Consider the following 21,309-nt stretch of genomic DNA (forward strand, 5'->3'; position numbering starts at 1 on the left):
CAATTGTATGTTGTTTTATAAAGAAGTAGAGACATTAACAGAGTGTTCTTTGTGTGGTAATCCTCGGTATAAACTTGTGAAATCAACTAGTACAAAAAGGGATACCTTTTAAGACTTTGAGGTATTTTGAGAGTATTCGGGCTAAAATATTTAGGATGGAAAAATAAAATTTGTTCCCAAAAATATTTTATTAAAATAGGACCATTTAAAATTATGGGTTAACACACACACACGTATTTCATTTCTATTTCGTCTTCCAAAAGGTTGAACCCCAAACCTAAGGGCCCCCCACACCCCTGAACATTAATCACAAAGGCTAGACCAGTGCTCACTGCGCACAAGGAGCCCCCCTCACCTCGATCCCTGGTTATTCTTCCAAAGTTTCACCTCTATGACCAATTGAGCTACCCATGCGGGTTTTCATTTCTATTTCTTAAACCAACCAAACACTGTAATATAATTCCTAAAGCCTATTCATTTCGCGAACTAAACAATATAATACCATTCATATTCTATTCATTGCATATTCCATTCCTTATGGAATAACAATCCTATTATCTCAAAATTCATTCTGCGAACCAAACGTGCTGTTAATGTACATAAACATTAAACTGTAAGTATATCATATCTATTTCCATTCACTTTCTAGTAAATTCATATGAATCATTCCATATGTTCATTAAAAAAAAAAAAAAAAACTAAATGTACCTATATTGCATTATATGTGCATAATGATCATAGTACTTGTTTAATATGATTATGAACATAAACTTTAATGTAGATAAACACTATACGGTAGGTACATCATATATATATATATATATATATATATATATATATATATATATATTTCAATTCATATTGTAGTAGGTCCATAATGTTCACAAAAACAAAATTAATTTACATAAACATCACAATAAAGTAATTCATATAGTAGTAGGTTCGTTACCGGATTTGTCATTTGCAGGATGTATTATTAACGAATGCCGAAAGCTCCAACGACACTTTGAATCAGTGTCTATTGATTTTATTTCGAGATCAGTGAATAAGGTTGCTTATGAATTGGCAAGGGCAACTCGTTCTAATTCTGATTTCCTTATTTGGCTTGATTCTATTCCTTCGTATATTGAACGTTTGATTTAATAAAGTATCATTTTGGTTTTCAAAAAAAAAAAAAAAAGTAATACCTTTATATACCTATAGATCTCAATATTAGTGTCATTTAAAAGATTTTAATTAAATTTTTTTAATGATATATTTTTTATACATTAATTTGTTTTGTACACAAAGAAAAAGAGAAAAATGAATTAAAGTACAAAAAAAACTAAGAAGATTTTGGGGGTGTTTGGTAAATAGTTGTTAGCTGATTGAGTTAGTGGGTTTGACTAGTTGATAGCATTAACTGATTGTAGAAAGATGTTTGGTAAATTAGCTATTAGCTAATAGATGATTACATACAAAATGATTTTCTCAAAAAGGCTACTTTGAACAGCTTTTTGAATTTTAGTGTTTTGGAGAAATAAGTTGTTACAAAAAGCTAATTAAACAAACACTTATATTGATTATTTTATCAAATCAAACAACTAATAATACTTAAACAAGTCAAAATTGACTGATAGACTAACTATTTTAGGGAGCGAAATAAGAATATCTTTGGATGCAAAAGCAAAACAATTCAAGAAATGAGCAAAGGCCAAAAGGGGGAATTATCGAATTACTAGAAGTGAAGGGGTGTTGACAATATTAGTCCAAAACTGCAGAGTATGTATTTAACGCAAAACCCTAAAACCCTAGAACTCCGAATCTTGTCGCCGTTTATAAGACGCCAAATTCTTCTTGTCCCGCTAGTACCGTAAACCCCTAACCCGCGTTCTTGACGGTTGCTGAGCGGAGGAGCAAATGCTAGTGCTCTTTGAAACGCCGGCGGGCTTTGCCCTTTTCAAAGTATTGGACGAGGGCAAGCTCTCCAAAGTTGAGGTATTTTTGCACTTCGATAAAAAAAAAAAGTGAACTCTTTTAACATTCGGGTTAGTCTGGTTGATGTTTTGATGCACTGGGATGATTTTGCTTTTGCAGGATTTATGGAAAGAGTTCTCCACAGCCGACACTGCTCGAAAGGTCTTGCTTCTCTTACTATCTTGTTTTCCCACCCGTTTAGTTAATTTCCAGTAGTAGAGACCAGGAAAAAATGGGGTTGGGGGGGGGGGGGGGTAGGGAGTTTGTATATTTGTATCTGTAAGGTAAAAAGTAGGGATCATTCTTATTTTCTGATGAAATTTCAGGGGATTTGATTTAGAATTTGTGTTTTGTGGAAGCTTTAGCTGGGATTTAATGAGTTTTGTGTGCCCTTTCTTTGGTGAGGAGGAATGCAAGTATTAGTCTCACCTATTTTCCTTACCTATCATCAAGTTACATTTGTCTGTCTTTGTATTTTTTAATTTAATTGTGTATACTGGCTTGTATACTGTATCACGAAGAATTCAATAATGTGGGTATAGTAATTGAGTGGTCAAAGCTTTTTCTGCCAATGGAGTTAAATTTTACCTGAAATATATGATTTGTTTTCAAGTTCAATTGTTAAGTGCTTGTTTTGATTGTTAAAGTCTGTATATCTGAATATAGTCCTGTTGCTTGGGAATATAAAACAGGTTGTAAAGCTGAAGGCATTCTCTAAGTTTGAGAATACTTCTGAAGCATTGTCAGCGGCTACCTTACTGATAGATAGTAAGCCAAGCAAAGGGCTACGCAAGTTCTTGCGAGCTCACTGTGAAAATGACACTTTAGCTGTGGCTGATTCAAAGCTGGGAAATGCAATCAAGGAGAAACTGGTATGTAATTATTGCTAAAGATCTTATTTCTTTTCATTTAATTACTTACTATTCTTATATTCTGTGATCTTAAACTACCATTTGCCTGCAGCAAATTGACTGTGTGCACAACAGTACGGTCATGGAATTGATGAGAGGATTGAGAAATCAATTGACTGAGCTCATATCTGGTTTGGCTGTTCAAGATTTGGCTCCAATGAGCTTGGGTTTATCTCACAGCCTTTCAAGATACAAGCTAAAATTTAGCCCTGATAAGGTAAATTGCCATTTGTTTTCAGCAGAAGACTTAGATCTAAGATACTGCCTTTATTCTTTGCAGTTTGTCAAAATGTGGACTCCAAAATTAAATAACATTAGCCGTTTTTCTCCATCTTCTTGTCTTGATAGTTTGATTACTTGTTATGTCATCTATTTTTATTATCTTTTTAGGTGGATACAATGATAGTCCAAGCAATTAGTCTATTGGACGATCTTGATAAAGAGCTAAACACATACGCAATGAGGGTACGAGAATGGTATGGTTGGCATTTTCCTGAGCTTGCAAAGATAGTACAGGACAATATCCTTTATGCCAAAACTGTGAAGTTGATGGGTGACCGCACAAATGCTGCAAAGCTGGACTTCTCTGAGGTATTTTTCCATTCCGTTTATTATTTTATTTTTGACAATTAATGTCTGGGGAATGCCTATCAGGGTTGTGATTCCTTGTTGTTACTATAGGTACTTGATCAATTCAGTTCTCACTACTTGTAGGACTTAATGCCTGGAACCTTTCATTGATTAGTTATTTTTTTTTTGGGTGTAAACCATGAGGTGTTCCGTGTTTTTCTCTGTCCGTTTAACGGTCCAGGTCCACTCGATTAATCCCGTTTGCTCTTGGAGGCACGCGAGCTGGCCCAAGGGGAATCGTCACTTGTGGGAACCGAACCCGGGTTATCCCAAAATTCTCCCCCACAAAAAAGAGCTCATTTGCCACTTGAGCCACCCCGTTGGGTTGATTAGTTGGTTATTCGCTTGAGGCAAAAAACAACATTTTTACAACTTTAGATTGGATTCATTTCTTTTGAATTTAGAGGATGATTCTATTGATTACGGAGTATTATTTTTTATTAGGTGTTGGAATATCTTAGTCTTTTTTTTTTTTTTTTTTGGAAACTTTAGGTTCTCCCTGAGGAGGTTGAGGTAGAACTGAAGGAAGCGGCCATGATTTCTATGGGAACTGAAGTTAGCGATCTTGATCTAATGAATATTAAAGACCTATGCAATCAAGTTCTGTCATTTTCAGAATACAGAGCTCAATTGTATGATTATTTGAAGAGCAGGATGAATACTATAGCTCCTAATCTAACTGCCCTTGTTGGTGAACTTGTTGGCGCTCGGCTTATTGCCCATGGTGGTAGCTTGCTGAATCTTGCAAAGCAACCTGGAAGCACAGTTCAGATACTCGGTGCAGAAAAGGCTCTCTTTAGGGCACTAAAAACAAAACACGCAACTCCTAAGTACGGGCTTATATACCATGCTTCTTTGATTGGTCAGGCGGCCCCAAAACATAAGGGTAAAATTTCAAGGTCTCTTGCAGCCAAAACTGCTTTGGCGATTCGATATGATGCTCTTGGAGATGGACAAGATAATACGATGGGATTAGAAAATCGGGCCAAGGTATACTACATATACTTGTCAATATAAGACGGGTCTATCATCTATGTCTCCTGGTTATTTTCATGTTATTTTAATCTTGTGCTGAATATTTGTAGCTCGAGGCACGATTGAGAAACTTAGAAGGCAGAGAACTTGGCCGTCTATCAGGCTCAGCTAAAGGCAAACCTAAGATTGAAGTCTATGATAAGGACCGCAAAAAAGGCTCTGGGGGGTTGATTACTCCAGCTAAGGTGCTGATTTCCCCTTGAATTTTATTTTGTTGATTCTGTGTTTTGAAGTTTCTTTAACTGTCCTTGCTTTTGCAGACTTACAATCCTTCGGCTGATTCTGTTCTTGGGCATACCGAGCCAACTGCCAATGAGGAGGATAAGATGGAAGTAGAGACGAGGCTAGACGAAGTAGCTGAAGCAGTTGAGGCTCCCGCTAATGAAGAGAGCAAGAAGAAGAAGAAGAAAAAGAAGGAAACAGCTGTTGAAGAGGACGCTGGTGAACCCGAGAACGAAGAGGTAGGGAGGAAGGAGAAGAAAAAGAAAAAGCATTCAGCCGAGGGGGGTGAAGGGCAGAATAGTGAAGAAAATGCTGAAACTGGAGAGAAGAAGAAAAAGAAGAGAAAGCATGCCGAGGCTGAAGAAGAAGAAGAGGAAACTGAATCGACCAAGAAGAAAGACAAGAAGAAGAAGAAGAAGAAAACTGCGGATTGATTGTCACATTAAAATGTGTACACAATTTTGGTATGTACTGGCCTTGTTTTAGTGTTTGAAAATCTTGTCATGTTTTCCAAGCCCCTATGACTTCTACAGAAATATTGTATTTTCAACTCAATTGAATTGTGATGATTTTTTTTTACTAATTAGAAAGTATATCATCTAATTATGAGACTAATTAGAAGTTACTTCAATTCATATGGGTTATCTTTTCTTAACAATAGTGACGATATGCTTTAGAGTTAATTCCAGCAATGGTTCCCCAATTATGATGATTTTCCACAATTGGTCCTTGATTTTTAATTTTGACAATTTTACCATTTGACTATTAAAATCTTTTGAATTGAGGTCCTTCCGTTATATCCTAGTTAAGTGGATGTTTATTTGAGGGGTAAAAGCGTCTTTTCAAGTTTTGAGAGTATATTTCATCTTGGTTCCACTGCTAACGTTTTGTATGATAACAGAAGACATACAATAACGTGAGGCATCTATCTCTAAAGACATTCAGCGTTCCGTCTTTTGCTTCTGCCATATCACCTAAGAGCTCAGATCCGAAACTCTCCGGCGGTTTCTTTAAGGACAGATTCGAAACTCTCCGGCGGTTTCTCTAAGGACATTCAGCGTTCTGTCTTCTGCTTCTGCCATGTCTTCTGCTTCTGCCATATCACCTAAGAGCTCAGATCCGAAACTCTCCGGCGGTTGTGACCTGAGATCTAACCGGCGTGGTCGCTGCAAAGATCGGAGACAAAAAAACGCTTTCGAGGCTTCGGAGATTCGGTCCTTGAAGAGGCCGAGGGACGTTTGCGGTTTGCCCGTGCTCGGGAGCAGGATGACGGCAGAGAGTTGGGCTAGTGGGATTCCGGTGCCGGTGCGGGGAGGTGTTCTGCTCCATCACTGAAGCACAGATACTCCGATCGCCACGACTGTTTGTTTGATTACAAGGTGGCCAGCTAGGAGGCGATTGCGAGGAAAAATTCGGTGGTCCGAGCCGCCAAGATTCTGAAAGTGTGATTGCGAAAGAATCGAGTTTTCTGGCTTTTGAACTGGGGAATGATTGGTGGGAGTTTCACTGTAAAACCACACTCTCCTCCTTTAATCATGCCCACTTCCACACTTTAATTTGCTGGTATAGGTCGCCAAGCCTGAGTACCTCACGATGCAGTTCGAACCTTCACCAGTCACCCCTGCCGGCACGGAATGACCAAAATCGGGACTGCCCGTCGCCATAGCCAACCATTTGGACGAGGCCAGACTGCAGCGGTGATAACACTACACCATTGGGAGTTTAAAAAGATATTATGAATTATTTCCCATTGTTACTGACTCTGCATCTACTGTTTCATAATTTTCCAGACCCTCATCCTCCCAACTCTCTCCGCACCTCTTGTACTTGACTGCATCACCCCGACGCACCCATTCGCTGGAGACCAAACCTTAGTCTCCTCCAGCGCGCTTTTTGAGATAGGCTTCTTCACCCTTGAAAACTCCGGCCGATGCTATATGGACATCAAAGAGAAGACCGTTGTTTGAGTTGCTAACAGGGACACACCTCACATGAATGCCACCGGCCGGGGAATTCTAGAATCGGCGAAGATGGGAATATTTATTTGGTGTACGGAGGTGGGAATTCAATCTGCTCAACGTCGACCCAGCCCAACGGCATGCCGGAAGCATTCTTGAGGAAGAAAGACGACGTAATTTACAGGAGCGAAGCTTGGAATGGAATCCGATTTAGTGGCGTCTCGGAAATGAATCTGACAGCGGCCATAACATTCTCGTTTGTCTCCATGAAATCCGAGAATTACTACATGTTTGAGCTCCACAACCAGACAATATTCTCCAAGTTGCAGGTCAGCCATGGCGGGTACCTGGAGCGGTACATGTGGATTCTGACCAACAAAATTTGGAACAAATTCTTGCTGGACGGGTGCGTTAGAGTTCATGATTTGGAATGTGAAAACTATGGGTTTTTGGCGTTGAATTAGATGAAGATGGCGGAGAGTTCGACTGTGGATGCCAGCATGAGCTTCATGAGTGTACGACGATGTGCAAGAGGAATTGCTCCTGCCCCGCGTATGCAACTCCAATATCACCGGTGGGAAACGAAGATGAAATATACACTCAGAACCTAAAAAGACACTTTTACCCCTCAAATAAATGTCTACTTAACCAAGATATAACGGAAGGATCTCAATTGGAAAGATTTTAAAAGTCGGATGGTTAAATTGTCCAAATTAAAAGTCAAGGACCAATTGTGAAAAATCATCATACTCGGGGGACCATTGCTGGAATTAACTCATATGCTTTATGTAGATTATAATGCTATTCAAATTAGGATGACTTTTTACTATTTTTGGAGAATATATCTCATTATCATGAAACTCATCTAAAGTTGCTTTTAGTTTAGAAAAATATAGTGATATGCATTGCTTGTTCTTTTCTTCTTCCAAAAGGTTGAACCTCAACCCTAAGGCACCCTCCCCCCCCCCCCCCCCCCCCCACTCCGGCCCGACAGAGCATTTGGGAGGATGTAAATCATGGTGACTCAACTGAACATTTGAACCCCAACCCTAAGGCCCCCCCACACTCCGGCCCGACAGAGCATTTGGGAGGATGTAAATCATGGTGACTCAACTGAACATGAACCACAGAGGCTAGACCGGTGCTCACTGCGCACAAGGAGCCCCCCTCACTTTGAGAGGTTGCTCCGACACTACCGCTGGTGAGACTCAATCCCTGGTCATTCTTCCAAAGTTTCACCTCTATGACCAGTTGAGCTACCCATGCGGGGCTTGTTCTTTTCTTAATGATATTTATAAGGGTAATTTGCCTTATGTTATCTCAATTGAGATAATATTTTTACTAATGAAAAATGAGATCAAATTAGAGATTCCGTACAAGTGACGAGATGTGGATAACGAGATGGAACCCATAAAAAATTAGAGAAAAAACCCCAATTAAGAGCATTCACAATGGTGAAGTTATTTTGTGATTTTTGAGGAGTTTTTGTAAGTGTGATTAGAGAAGATGAGAGGGGGGAGAAAAAAGGAAAAAAAATCGGAGTTATTTTGTGATTTTTGAGGAGTTTTTGTAAGTGTGATTATGAAAGAGAATATCAGAAGAGAGAGAAAAAAGAAAAAAAAAATTAAAACTAATTTTTTTAAAAAAAATAATAATATTTAATGGACCAGTCAGGCGCTCCGACAGGCACGCTTAATGCACCACCGGGCGCGTGCAGTGCGCCCGGCGTGGAATGCGCACAACAACTACTCTCTCCTCATTTATTTCTCTTCCCTTGGGAAGACAAATAACCCACCCTTTACCGATGCTCCCCACTTTTCTCTTTCTTGCTTCTCTCTCCTCCATCATGTCTTCTTTTTCCGACATAAATCCCATATTCTCCACTGATATTGTTGCTCTAATATGGATGCTCTATAATTGTGCCACGAATATTATGGAGAAGAAAATGAGTAAGTTTATATATATATATATATATATATATATATATATATATATATATATATATATATATATATATTGAAAAAAAATAGCAAGGCCGAGCTGACCGGGTTAACTCGGCTAACTCGATCGAAATGGATGAGTTAACTCGGCCGAATTCAGTCGAGTTAGGCGCTAGGCGGGTGCTTAGGCGACAAAGTCGGCTGAGTTAGGCGCTAGGCGAGCGCCTAGGCGGCCGGTTGCCTAGGCTGGCGCCTAGGGGGGAAGTCGCCACAGTCTATGCGCACCTTGCGCCTAGACCAATTTTTGCAACAGTGACACACACACACACACACACACACACACACACACACACACACACACACACACACACACACACACATATATATATATATACATATATATATATATATATATATATATATATATATATATATATATATATATATATATATATATATATATATATATATATATATATATATATATATAGAAACTGACAAAGAATGGGGAGAAGCAGTACTATACCGAGGTAAAAGGAAATTAGCTCTCTCAACGTACTAAAAGGATGGGAACAAAAGAGAGAACCCATATCTCGAAAGCTATGTAGCTCTGATGATGAGTGATCTACAATGAATATCGACCCTTAACGCTATATCTCAGCTCCATCACCTTTACCGTCCTTTTGACCACAAGCTAGCTAGTCTAGTTTCTGGACCATCAACCTTGCGGCTGATTTGCGTTGTGTCGGCATGCTTAATTTTCTTGTTGTAGTGATAAATGCACATAGCTTTTTGATATTGGTATCAGTCTGAAAAAATTTCATTCCTTGGAACTGGAGACGTTTGATTGGAATATATATTGCGGAGTCCCTTTACAAGCCATATTTGATATCACACTGTTTATCTCTTTTAGACATCAATATGCAGTCTTCATCGCATTCCAAAATATCTCTAATCCAATGATATCTCATATCAATATGTTTTGACCTGTAATGAAACGTGGAGTTCTTTGCAAGATGAACTACACTCTGACTATCACATAGAGTACATACCTGTCCAGGCTGTCCTGAACAAACCCGAGCTCCTGAATAAACTTCTTCATCTATAGCATTTATTTACTGGCCTCAACAGATGCTATGAACTCAGCTTTTGTGGTAGACAAAGCAATACATTTTTGCAATCTTGATTGCCATGAAACTGCTCCCCCTACATAGGTAATCAGATAACCTGAAGTAGATTTTCTAGTATCAATGTCTCTGACCATATCTGAATCAGTGTACCCAGTTAGGATATGTTTCCCTGTACCAAAACACAAACTCAGACTTGAGGTACCCCGAAGATATCTCAGAATCCACTTCACAGCATCCCAATGTTCTCTCCCTAGATTTGAGAGAAATCTGCTAACAACACCTACTGCATGAGCAATATCTGATCTCGCGCATACCATAGCATACATCAAACTACCAACAACTGAAGAATAAGGAACTTTTTGTGTTCACAAATTGGCACGCCCAGTGTGATATCTCTGCCTCCCATATCTTCAGAAGCACATACATTTCGACTGGGAAGCTGATCGGGGGCAAACCCTTAATGAAATTTGAAATGGAGGAAGCTAAATGATACTCCTTGACACGAGTTGAATTGGCCTCATACCCTTCAAGGTTCATTGGGGAGATGAAACAGACTCATATCCTTCAAGGCTCCTTGGCATGAGTTGAAACAACCTTATATCTTTAAGTGTGATTGTCGTATGAGTTGTAGTGTTGAGACTTTATTGCATTACATACTTTCGAGTGGTATATGTTTTCAAGTTCCGTGTACAATCAAGTCTCAAGGAGACATTTGTAGACACAGAAAGTTTGAAAGATGATTATTTTTGAATATTAATATATTTGAATAAATTTTGGATAATATCTATATTTGAATAAATTTTGGATAATATTGATATTATCTAATTTGTTTAATTAGATCCTTCTTCTCCTAAAAGGTTGAAACCCCCAAACCTCGCAGAAGACAGGGCATGCCTGTGCGCACAAAGAATCTGCCCCACCTTCAACCTCGCAGAAGACAGGGCGCACAAAGAATCTGCCCCACCTTCAACCTCGCAGAAGACAGGGCATGCCTGTGCGCACAAAGAATCTGCCCCACTTGCCACTTTGGACATAATTCCCACACTGTGGCCGTCGAGGTTCGAACCTTGGACATAATCCCCACACTGCTGCCGTCGAGGTTCGAACCTTGGTATCTTCTCCCAAATACTGCTCACTGAACCATTGAGCTAAGCCCGTGCGAGCAAAACTTTTCCTATCCTACAACTACAAATAAGAGCTCTCATTTCTAAAGAAAACATCATGGAAAGCTTTGAAGCTTATTCAGAGATCACTATGATCCTGAAAATAAAACCCTTCTAAAATCCTCTTCATAAAGATCCATAAAGATCATGCCAAGCGGCATATTGATACAACCCTCCATTAAATATCAAGTCATTTGAGTTCGGAGGCCCTTTAACGAAGAACAAATGATGTGTACAAATTATGGAGATCAATTTTGTTAATTTTTAATATTAAATTGAATAACTTAATTATAATGTTGCATTGTTCTTAATAAAAATTATATATATTTTTTTCACATGGAAGGGGGATACCCGAGAGTTCAAGGAAAGGTTCAAGGTTCAACATTTACAAAACGCCATGAAGAAATACCAGCTAAATCATCCACAAGAAAACTAAGAACCCTATCAGGTGGGTTAGCTAATAACTAAATACCATTGGAGGAATGCCTAGCAAGGTGTTTTGCTACTTAGTTCTGTTCACGATATATCGCATCAATACAGGACACTTCAAAGCAATGCAGCTCTCTCTTGCAAGCTTCTAGGACGTTGTGGGCAGCGATAGACGGAGTTCTGCAACCATTCATGTAGTTGACGATCTCACTGGCATCGCTTTCAATTATCACCTTCCCGTACCCCAAATGCGCAACAAGCTGGATGCCCTTCAAGAGCGCCCAGGCCTCAGCTTCTAGCGGAGAGCAACCTCCTATACCATAGATGAAGCCTTGTTTCCAAGTGCCACAGCCGTCACGAATTACTCCTCCACAGCTGGCCCTAAACGAACTCAGACAGACTGAACCATCAACATTGAGTTTAACAAAGCCATCCTGGGGTTTTGACCAGCACAGAGTTTTCCATGAAGCTTGATCATCGCAATTGACCCGCCTTTGTGCTCTGCTGAGTGCTTTCTTCATTTCATCAATTTGTTCTCGGACCCAAGAAACTTTAAAACTGAGAGGGTGGATCGTGTTGTTGAACACCGCCTCGTTCCCCCAACTTCCAAATCCACCAAAGCGTTATGACGAATAAGAAAACAAGGTTTCCCGGAGATTTTCCAACTTTCATGATACATTTCTCTAGCCACACCGAAAATGGGGATGACCTTGCTCTGACAGTCGCCGCAGGTAGAATGAGTCTCAAAAGTTCTTCAGCTGCAGGGCATTTCCTTAGTACATGGTCCACATCCTCCACAGAGTCCCCACACTTCCAGCACTTATCGCATAAGGTGAAGCCTTTCCATGCCCTTGCACTATTCGTCATAATTCTACCATGGGCAACCAGCCAAAGGAAAGATCGGACACGGTTTGGAACCTTCAATTTCCAGATGTTGTTCCACTTTGCAGCTTCCACCAAGCTCGAAACTCCAATCGCAATGTCATAGGCTGAGCTTACTGAAAAATCGCCCGAAGTCTCTTTGCTCTAGCCAATGGAATCAACTGCTTCCGGATCGTTATGCACAATGAAAGCTGCTAGCCTTCTGAGTGTGTCTTCTGGCAGAAGGTGATTCAGTTGGTCCTAGGCCCGTCCTCTTTCCTCAGACCAGTAGCTGGAGACTGATCTCTCAATGTCAGTTGCAGACACTGCAACAATTGCTCTTCCTTAAGGGGTTCGTCAATCAGCCACTTATCCACCCAAAACATAGTACCTCTCCCATTTCTCACTTGCCTCTTTGACCCCTCTTGTATAATAGGCAAAGCTTTAAGAATCCCTCTCCAAACATTAGATGAATTAGATCTAGGATGCCAAGTTGAAACATTGGTGGGTAGGAAGGCATACTTAGCTTTGAATAATTGGATCAACAGGCTGTCTTCGTTCTGAAGAATTTTCCATCTGAGCTTAGTAAGGAAAGCGCAATTCACTGGTTCCATTTTGCGAATACCCAAGCCCCCCGAAGCTTTACTTCTTGTAACGACATCCCAATTAACCAAATAGCACTTCCTCTCACCAGTTTTACTGCCCCATAAAAAGTTCCTAACAAGCTTCTCAATGGCTGACACTACTCTTGTAGGTAAAAGAGTTGATTGCATTGTGTAATATGGTATTGACGAAAGCACCGACTGGGCTAGGACTTGTCTACTTGTAAATGAGAGGGTTTTTGGCCTTCCAACCCGCAAGCCTTGATTGAATACACTCCACTATGCCCGCAAACGAGTCCCTCTTAAACCTCTCATGGATCGAAGGGATACCAAGATATTTGCCCATGTCTGTTACCGTTGGAACTCCAGCTACATTGTAATCTGTTATTGCAACTCCAAAGAGGTGTTCTTCGAGAAGAAAATGGCCGATTTATGAAAATTTACTTTCTGTCTAGAGCTTAAACAGAACTGATCGAGGCAGCTTTTCATTACCCGCATTTGCTCTACTGTAGCTTCCCTGAACAATACCAAGTAGTCTGCAAAAAAGAGATGCGAAAGCTAAGGTGCATTTCAAGCTATTTTGATTCCTTTCCAGTGACCAATCCGAACAGATTCATTTATTAAGTGACTAAATCTCTCCACACACAAAACAAAGAGTAAAGGAGAGAGGGGGTCCCCCTTGTCTAATTCTCTTTTTCGGTTTGAACCATTCCGTTTGTTGCCCGTTCCATAGCACAGCTAGTCTTGATGAAGTGATGCACTCCCGAATGTTCCACCTCTATGAATGGTTAATACCAATATCCTGCAAAGTATCATCAATAAAATTCCAAGAGAGCCTATCGTAGGCTTTCTCGAGATCGATCTTCATGATTAGCCAGCCAGTAGCACCTTTCTTGGATTTCATAGAATGCAAGATCTCCTAATAAATTAAGATATTATCCGTGATTGACCTCCCTGGTACAAAACTAGTTTGGTGATACCGATTCAGTTTCGTAGATAAGATCTTGAATCTTGACACTATAGCTTTGGTAACAAGCTTATAAAGTACGTTACATAAACCAATGGGTCTGAATTGTTTAATAGTTTCCAGATTCGGTACCTTCGGAATGAGTGAAATGAATATGTCATTAATACCTGTCGGAAGGCAGCCACTATCGAAGAAATCCTGAGCATATTTCACTAAAGAATTTCCAACTATGGGACAAGATTTTTGAAAGAAGCCAGCTGAGAATCTGTCCGGTCCCGGTGCCTTGCAAGAAGCCATATCAAAAATAGCATTCCTTACTTCTTCTATGCCGAATGGAGTGTTGATTTTAAGCCATTCTAATTCAGAAATAGCAGGAAACCGCCCATGTGGTAGCCCAGGAACATTACCAGTGGGTTCATCTACAAAGAGATTAGTAAAATAATTCTGAACATGGACTTTGATCTGGTCCTCCTCCAGGATCCAATGGCCCTCATCATCCCTCAATGATCTGAATCTTGTATTAACCTTTCTCGCAGTTGTTGCGGCATGGTAAAAGCGAGTGTTACAATCCCCTGAAGAGATCCATTCTTCCATTGACTGTTGAAACCATACTAATTCCTCTTGATAAATTGATTCATCCAGTTCCCTTTTTAATTTCCTCTCGAGTTTGATGAGGTCAGATCTAGGATTAAGAGCTAAGCTTTGTTGAATCCCACCTAGCCTAGCCAACAATCGGTTCTTCCTATAGAATATGTTTCCAAACGTACTGATTGCTATAATCTGCAAGCGCACAGAGTCAATCACAATATAAATTCCTGGAGTATTCCAGGGTCGATCCCACGAAGAACACTATTGACTGTTAACTAAAATAATCAATTTGTTGATAAAGAAAGATGCAAATAAATAGAATTAATGTAATTAAATAGAATATTTATGAATTTAAAGCAGATGAAAACTTTCAATTGAGAATAGACTAGGGATTTAGGGTTCACCTATTAGATAATTAACTAACTCTCCTAAATATTAATTCTTGTAATTATAGTGATGATTGCTCCAATTATATCCTAATACTCCGTCTAGCTACTAGGTTGTATCCAATTAACTGTGATCATCCGTCGATATCTCACCAACATTAATTGAACCCATTAAACAACAATCAAATCTCACCGCAAATACCTAAAGCTATGTCTAGTCTAGGTCAATTGTGTTTATCTTACGAGTTCTAGGTTCATAATTCACCTGTCAGTTCTTCTTATAAACCTTGATATTAGAATTACGCAATGGCCAGTCACACAATCCACAAATAAAATACATAAAATAAATATAATCAAGTTCAATCGTTAAACTGCAATTGGAAGAATTAACACATGAAAAATAGTCAATTAATCTAATCAAGGCTAATCCAAATCCCTAATTGAAGTTCTAGCCAAGAACCATAATTAAATGTATGGGAAGTTCAAGAAATAACATTCTGAAAAATTAAACAAGAAATAAAATAGAGAAGAAGAATAATTCAAGCCTAAGAGATGATAGCTGTGATTGAAGCACGAAAATTCCTTGCGATAGAATCTTCTCGCCGAAGTCTCCGCTGCGCTCCCAAGCTCTCGTAATCTCCTATGGCCTCTCCTTTTTTCCTGTTCTGTTTTCGTATCTCTGTTCTTTTGGCTGCGCAAAAACCCAAATAAACTTCCCCCTTTTTTTCCTTTATTGCTGCGCCAATCTATATAAGAAAACAAAACAAAGGGAAAGTAAAGTAAACTGAGTGTCTGATAGCGTACTGTAAGATGATTCAGATGTGCTAAAGCGAACATGGAACATAATTTACATATTAAGTGTAGAAAGAACCTAGCAAAGAAAATGAAAATACAGAAATGTGATTTTGCCTACTAATGAGACCTGGCCAGGGAATCCCTCTACCAAAAAGCACTACGAATTGAAAGCCAACCACATAACTTGAGTTCAGCTCAATTTAATCATAATTCAGAACTACACTAATAGCCAAATATAAAATCTTAAACACAGCTATGGTGACTGATAAAATTTCATCAAACAATCAATAGTTTTGAAGGTTGGGAAAATTTGAAGTGTACACTATAAGCGCTAAAATAGACAGTCAAGAGGCAGCAACATCCATTTATATTAATCGTTTTATGTCTATATATCATCTTCCATCATAGACCATCTTTAGCTTGTTGAAATATGCCGAGAAAAATGAAATGTTGAAAGCAGAGAAAAAAACAGAGACAACTATTAACCATTAAAGGTGAAAGTATTCTCTCACCGCTTCAATGGCAATCACAATGCATTTTGCTGCCATTGCACTAAAAAGATTTAATATTGAAACCTAATATATAATAAAATAACATAAATTTAATATTCAAATCTAATATTGTAGAAACTAAATAGAAATATAGAGAAATTTAATATTGAAACCTAATATAATAAAATTGCAGAAATTTAATATTCAAACCTAATATAATAAAATTGCAAAATGTATTACAAATAAAGAGTTGGTTCTTACGTAAATGCAAGGAATTCACTCTCATAGTTTTCCCAGTTATCCTTATGCCATGTCACATCCTTCTGCATATTAAGAATTCCAGGTCAAATGTGAAAAGAAACAATGGAAACAAAGCTTAAAAGTGGCATACTGTAATGGAATTGTATAATTACCCTATCAATAATTATTTTTTATTTTCTCAGAATTTTACATAGAAAATAATCAAACAAAATTCTATCGGATCATTATTTCACCCAAAAGTAAATATAACGATTAGAACTTAGAAATTCATTTCTATGATGAGTTCCATCTGATATGAAAAGAGAGATTTCTGCACTGATATTCAACATTTATTCACAAGTTTCCACCCAACAATAAAAATAAAAATAAAGGAGACATAGCCAAATTTCAGCTAAAGAAAATAAATTAAAATATTACAGAGTAATTATATCAATTATCAAATCAAGAGAAAACTAACATGACAGAGAAGCTGCCGGAGAAAATAGTTACCGACTTGCCGCGTCGAAGAAGCTACCGGAGAAGACCCGTGCCCTTGCCGACTTGTCGCGCCAGAGAAGCTTCCAGAGAAAACAGTCGCGCTAGAGAAGCTGTGGAAGAAAACAGATCGACACAGATCTGGACTTCTGGAGTAGCGAAAAGAAGCTTTTCCTCCGCTGTTGGAACTACCGTCGCACTGGAGTATGGGTTGAGGGCATGAGGCAGTGACGATGATGAGGGCAAACTAGCAGAGGCATTAGGGTTCTTCATCTTTCTAACTTGAACTTAAGATTTTAACTTGGAAATAAAATTTAAGAAGCAATTGCTTCGTAGCGATATTTATTAAAAAAAAAAATCTTTTTTTCGCGACGGATAAAAATTCCATCGCAATCTCCGTTGTCATTTCGCGACGGAAAGTAATTTCGTCGCTAAATGGACGATGTAACTTACATCCGTCGCAAATTTCATCGTAAATATTTTACCGCAAAGCTTTCGCGGGTTTAATTTTCTCTTTGCGCCAAAAATCGCGACGGAATCAATTTCCGTCGCGAATTCCGTCGTTAATTTGCAACGGAAACTATTCCATCGCTATATTGCGACGGAATAGTTTCCGTCGCGATTCGCGATTTTTCTTGTAGTGTTATAATTTCACTATATCAAGAGCAAGAACTTGTATTCTACCAATACAATGAACTCTACCAAAATAAGTCATCAGTGCTTCATTCTCCCTCATCCTTTTCACAGATAAACTCTCAAAACAACATTTAAAATCTCATTTTCATCTTCTTTTCATTTTTTTTTTCTGTTTTTTTCTTCCTTTTTGTTTTTTCTGGTAAAACCGAATAGATTGCTCCTCATTTCCACACAACCCTCAATGATAATCTTCTCATAATCATCAAATTTCTATCATGTCTTTATTGCTCATAGATCATTTTAAGAATAAAATGAGCACAAAAGTTTAGGCTAACAAGATTTTTCAATCCGGCCAAAAATTAGAACATATATCATTTTGTTCTTTTTTTTTTTTTCACCCACTTTGATCACAAACAATTATTCACTCAAAGAAAACCAATTGTACAATCACATTTCAACTCCAATCTCACCCATACTTCATCACTTTTGGTCATCTTGCACAGATAAATGAAATAATGACATCCACTGATCCAATGACGGGTTAGAAGGCTTCTTTTATGAGTTAAGGTTCTTTGGAACTGGCTAATCAAGAAAAATATCTTATATTTATTATAAAGCTCAAAATGGTTCACTAGGGGGAAATTAACATGTATAAGGATGTGGTCATTTTTAAAGCCATAAAGCTAAATCCTAATGCCTAAATCATTCTCGTGTCATCATATAACATGTAGCTCTGAAATGGTATGAAGCAAGTTCTAGAAGTAGCACAATCAAAGAAGGCAAATAAACACTCAAAAAGAAAATAAGTTGCAGTGGGCAACCTCTAGTATAAGCTCAAAAGCTCACGGTGTGACACAATTTGACTACCAACTCTATGCAAGCATACATATAGCCAAACACATTCATTGATATTATGCACTCTCAAAACACTAGAACTTATCTCCCAATCAACATAGTCATTAGATGGTATTTTTTTTAAAAAAAAACTTTATCTGGTATTTTTTTTTTTAAAAAAACTATTTACTAAGAAATTGCTGAAAAATGAAGGGAATGATGCAGCAAATTTCAGCAAAATACAGAAAATTAGTGCAGAAAGAAAAATGCAGAATTTTTTTTTGTGCTGAAAATTTTGCAGAAAAGTGCAGAAAATAATTGCAGCAAAATGCAAAAAAAATGCATAAAGAAAAATGTAGAATTTTTTTTGTCTTAATTGCATAAAACTTGCAGAAAACATCCCCTAAAATTACTTTCCCTTCCCCACACTCAAACTCAACATTGTCCTTAATGTTAAATAAGAAATCAGGTATGAGAAAATGAAATAAACAGGAAACTTCCCTGTTAGTTGCCAATTTCTTCCGGGACTGCCTTTTGGTGAAGCAACCATGAATGGTCTCTTTTTAACTCCTTCAATCTCTATGGCCTCATAGGAACGAACTTTAGTGACCATGAAAGGACAAAACCGTCTTGACTTCAATTTCCCTAGAAAAAAGCTTAAGACAAGAATTATACAACAAAACTTCTTGTCCTACATTGAATTCTCTCCAAAAATTATTTTTGTCATGCTAAGCTTTAGTCAATGTTCTCCACAATCTCTCTTCTTTTGCATTAAGTAAATGAGCATAAGAAAGCATAAGAAAAAGATCACTGTCACTCAAAAAATTGTATTTGAACTGCAATGGAAATGGTTTAGGTTTAAGTTCAAGTCGAGGTAGTGTTTCATTAAAAGGTAATGAAAAAGGGTTGTCTCCATCTAAATCTTCATACTTCCTACTAAGATGTGTAAGAAAATGACCTTGACCCTCTAATCTCATCATAGACTCAACAAATTCTGGTCCCTTCTTTTCTATTGGACATGCTTCCAATGGATCTCTAGGTGCATGCTTAACAAATACTTCTTCTGAAGGTTTCTCAATAACATCAACACAAAGACAGGATTCATCAAGAGTAGGTAATTTTATAGCTTTAGAGATAGAGAATTCTTCTTTTTCTGTTCCTACTCTAAAATCAATTTCCCTAAAGGCATATCAATTATTACTCCTCCTGTTAACAAAAATGGCCTACCAAGTATAAGAGATGTATCTGTATCACTACCCATATCAAGAATCAGAAAATCAGCAGGAAAATAAAATTTACCAACTTTTACCAAGATATCCTCCACTACTCCAAGTGGGTACTTAACTGATCTATCAACAAGTTGAAGAGAGATTGTTGTTGGCTTCATTTCAGCTATTTCCAACTTCTTGAAAAAAGTTAAAGGCATAAGGTTAATACTGGCACCTAGATCACATAAGCATTTATCAACAACAGTATTACCAATAGTGCAAGGAATAGAAAAACTTCCTGGATCCATTAGCTTAGGAGGTAATTTGCTTTATAGAATAGCACTACACTCCTTATTTAAGTGCACAGTAACAAACTCTTCCAGTTTCTTTTTATTAGACACAATTTCCTTAATGTACTTGGCATAAGATGGCATATTGGCAAGTGCTTCTGCAAAAGGAATATTAAATTGCAATTTTTTAAAAACCTCTAAAAATCTTTTAAAGTTATTGTCCTGGTTCCTCTTTTGTAGCCTTTGTGGCTATGGAATGGGGGTACATAAGGTTTTACTGTAGAGGAAATGTGGTTTTTATCACTAGAACTCTCTTTAGGCACATGCTCCTCTTCTTTATCGCTCTCTTTTTCAACCCTCACGGGTTCTTTTTCTTTCAAAGCTTCATTCAACATCTTACCACTTCTCAAAGTGATAGCCATAGCTCCTTCCCTAAGATTTATTTCAGTGGTACTAGGAAACTTACGTTGATCTTTTTCTGCAACCAATTTAGCCAACTGACCTACTTGCACCTCTAAATTATGAATGAACGCTTGGTTGGACTGGGCAACCTTATCAATTTTTGCATCCATTTTCTTCATTATAGTGTCCTGGCTAGCCATGTATTGCATGAACATGTCTTCCAATTGAGGCTTCTTCTCCTGAGCAGGAAGTTGAGGTTGTTGTGGTGCAGGTGGCTGCTGGAAAGGTCTATATTGCTGCTGAAATCCTTATGGTCCTTGTTGCTGAAATCCGGGTGGTCCCATTGGTCTTGCATTACCTTGATCTCTCCATGAGAAGTTAGGGTGATTTCGCCAACCTGGATTATAGGTGTGAGAAAATGGATCACTCCTTGGTTGTTGCCTCCCCATATTGGATCCCATGTAATTGACATCTTCATAAGATGGTTGGGATGACTCTGCATTCATACAAACAGAAGAATTATGACCATATGTATTGCAAAAAGCACAAAATTCTCTATTCGAACTATCACGAGTCCCCATCAACAAGTTAATCTGTTTAGTCAATTCAGCCATTTGTGTTGTCAATTCAGATTGTGTGCTAATTTCATGCATAGCAGCTCTTCGACCTCTCACTGCCTTTTGTCGAGAATTACTAGCTAAGATCTCATAGATAGCTTCTAATTCATCACTATTTTTATCACCTGTGTATCCACCTGCAACAGTATCTACAAGAGACTGACAATTAGGAGTTAAACCATCATAAAAGAATTGTGTCAACAATAACAATGGGAATTGATGGTGTGGACATTGTGTCAAAAGCAATTTAAAACGATCCCATGTTTCATGAAATAACTCAGCCTCTCTTTGAATGAAAGTGCATATCCTACTCCTATAGTCCATTGTCTTTTGAGATGAATAATATTTAAACATGAAAGCATTGTAAACATCATCCCAGGTTCTTAAAGTACCCTTTGGTAAATTTAACAACCACTGCCTAGCATCACCCCTCATGCAATATGGAAAACATTTCATTCTAAGCTCTTCCTCAGATAAATTATTCAAAGGTAAAATTTGTACCGTACTATAGAGCTCTCGCATG

At 38.1% G+C, this 21,309-nt stretch overlaps 1 protein-coding gene and 1 long non-coding RNA gene across 3 annotated transcripts; one reads left to right on the forward strand and one right to left on the reverse strand.

Moving 5' to 3' along the window:
- The first annotated feature begins 1,792 nt into the window (after positions 1-1,792).
- On the forward strand, positions 1,793-5,337 carry LOC109153817 (probable nucleolar protein 5-2). Its single transcript, XM_019301681.1, has 8 exons — positions 1,793-1,977; positions 2,077-2,118; positions 2,649-2,828; positions 2,920-3,084; positions 3,258-3,458; positions 3,990-4,487; positions 4,583-4,717; positions 4,793-5,337. The coding sequence occupies exons 1-8, from the start codon at positions 1,900-1,902 to the stop codon at positions 5,186-5,188; spliced, it is 1,695 nt and encodes a 564-aa protein (XP_019157226.1). The 5' UTR covers positions 1,793-1,899; the 3' UTR covers positions 5,189-5,337.
- Positions 5,338-15,093: 9,756 nt separating this feature from the next.
- On the reverse strand, positions 15,094-17,091 carry LOC109153807. 2 transcript variants are annotated; one of them, XR_002049604.1, is made up of 3 exons: positions 16,815-17,091; positions 16,326-16,387; positions 15,094-15,524 (listed from the first exon to the last, which is right to left on the reverse strand). It is a non-coding gene; the product is annotated as an uncharacterized LOC109153807 (long non-coding RNA). The 2 variants fall into 2 exon arrangements; XR_002049603.1 differs by having other exon boundaries at positions 16,783-17,091.
- Between the last annotated feature and the right edge of the window lie 4,218 nt (positions 17,092-21,309).

The sequence above is a fragment of the Ipomoea nil genome, unplaced genomic scaffold (assembly GCF_001879475.1).
Source record: "Ipomoea nil cultivar Tokyo-kokei standard unplaced genomic scaffold, Asagao_1.1 scaffold2541, whole genome shotgun sequence".
In the NCBI taxonomy this organism is placed as follows: Eukaryota; Viridiplantae; Streptophyta; class Magnoliopsida; order Solanales; family Convolvulaceae; genus Ipomoea; species Ipomoea nil.

What these genes read in the sequence shown, in the direction of transcription:
- LOC109153817 (XM_019301681.1), top strand. Translation starts at nt 1,900, where the DNA reads ATGCTAGTGCTCTTTGAAACGCCGGCGGGCTTTGCCCTTTTCAAAGTA. An exon ending in TAAAATTTAGCCCTGATAAG is followed by an intron (nt 3,085 to 3,257) that starts GTAAATTGCCAT and finishes TTATCTTTTTAG; the next exon opens with GTGGATACAATGATAGTCCA. An exon ending in GATTAGAAAATCGGGCCAAG is followed by an intron (nt 4,488 to 4,582) that starts GTATACTACATA and finishes GAATATTTGTAG; the next exon opens with CTCGAGGCACGATTGAGAAA.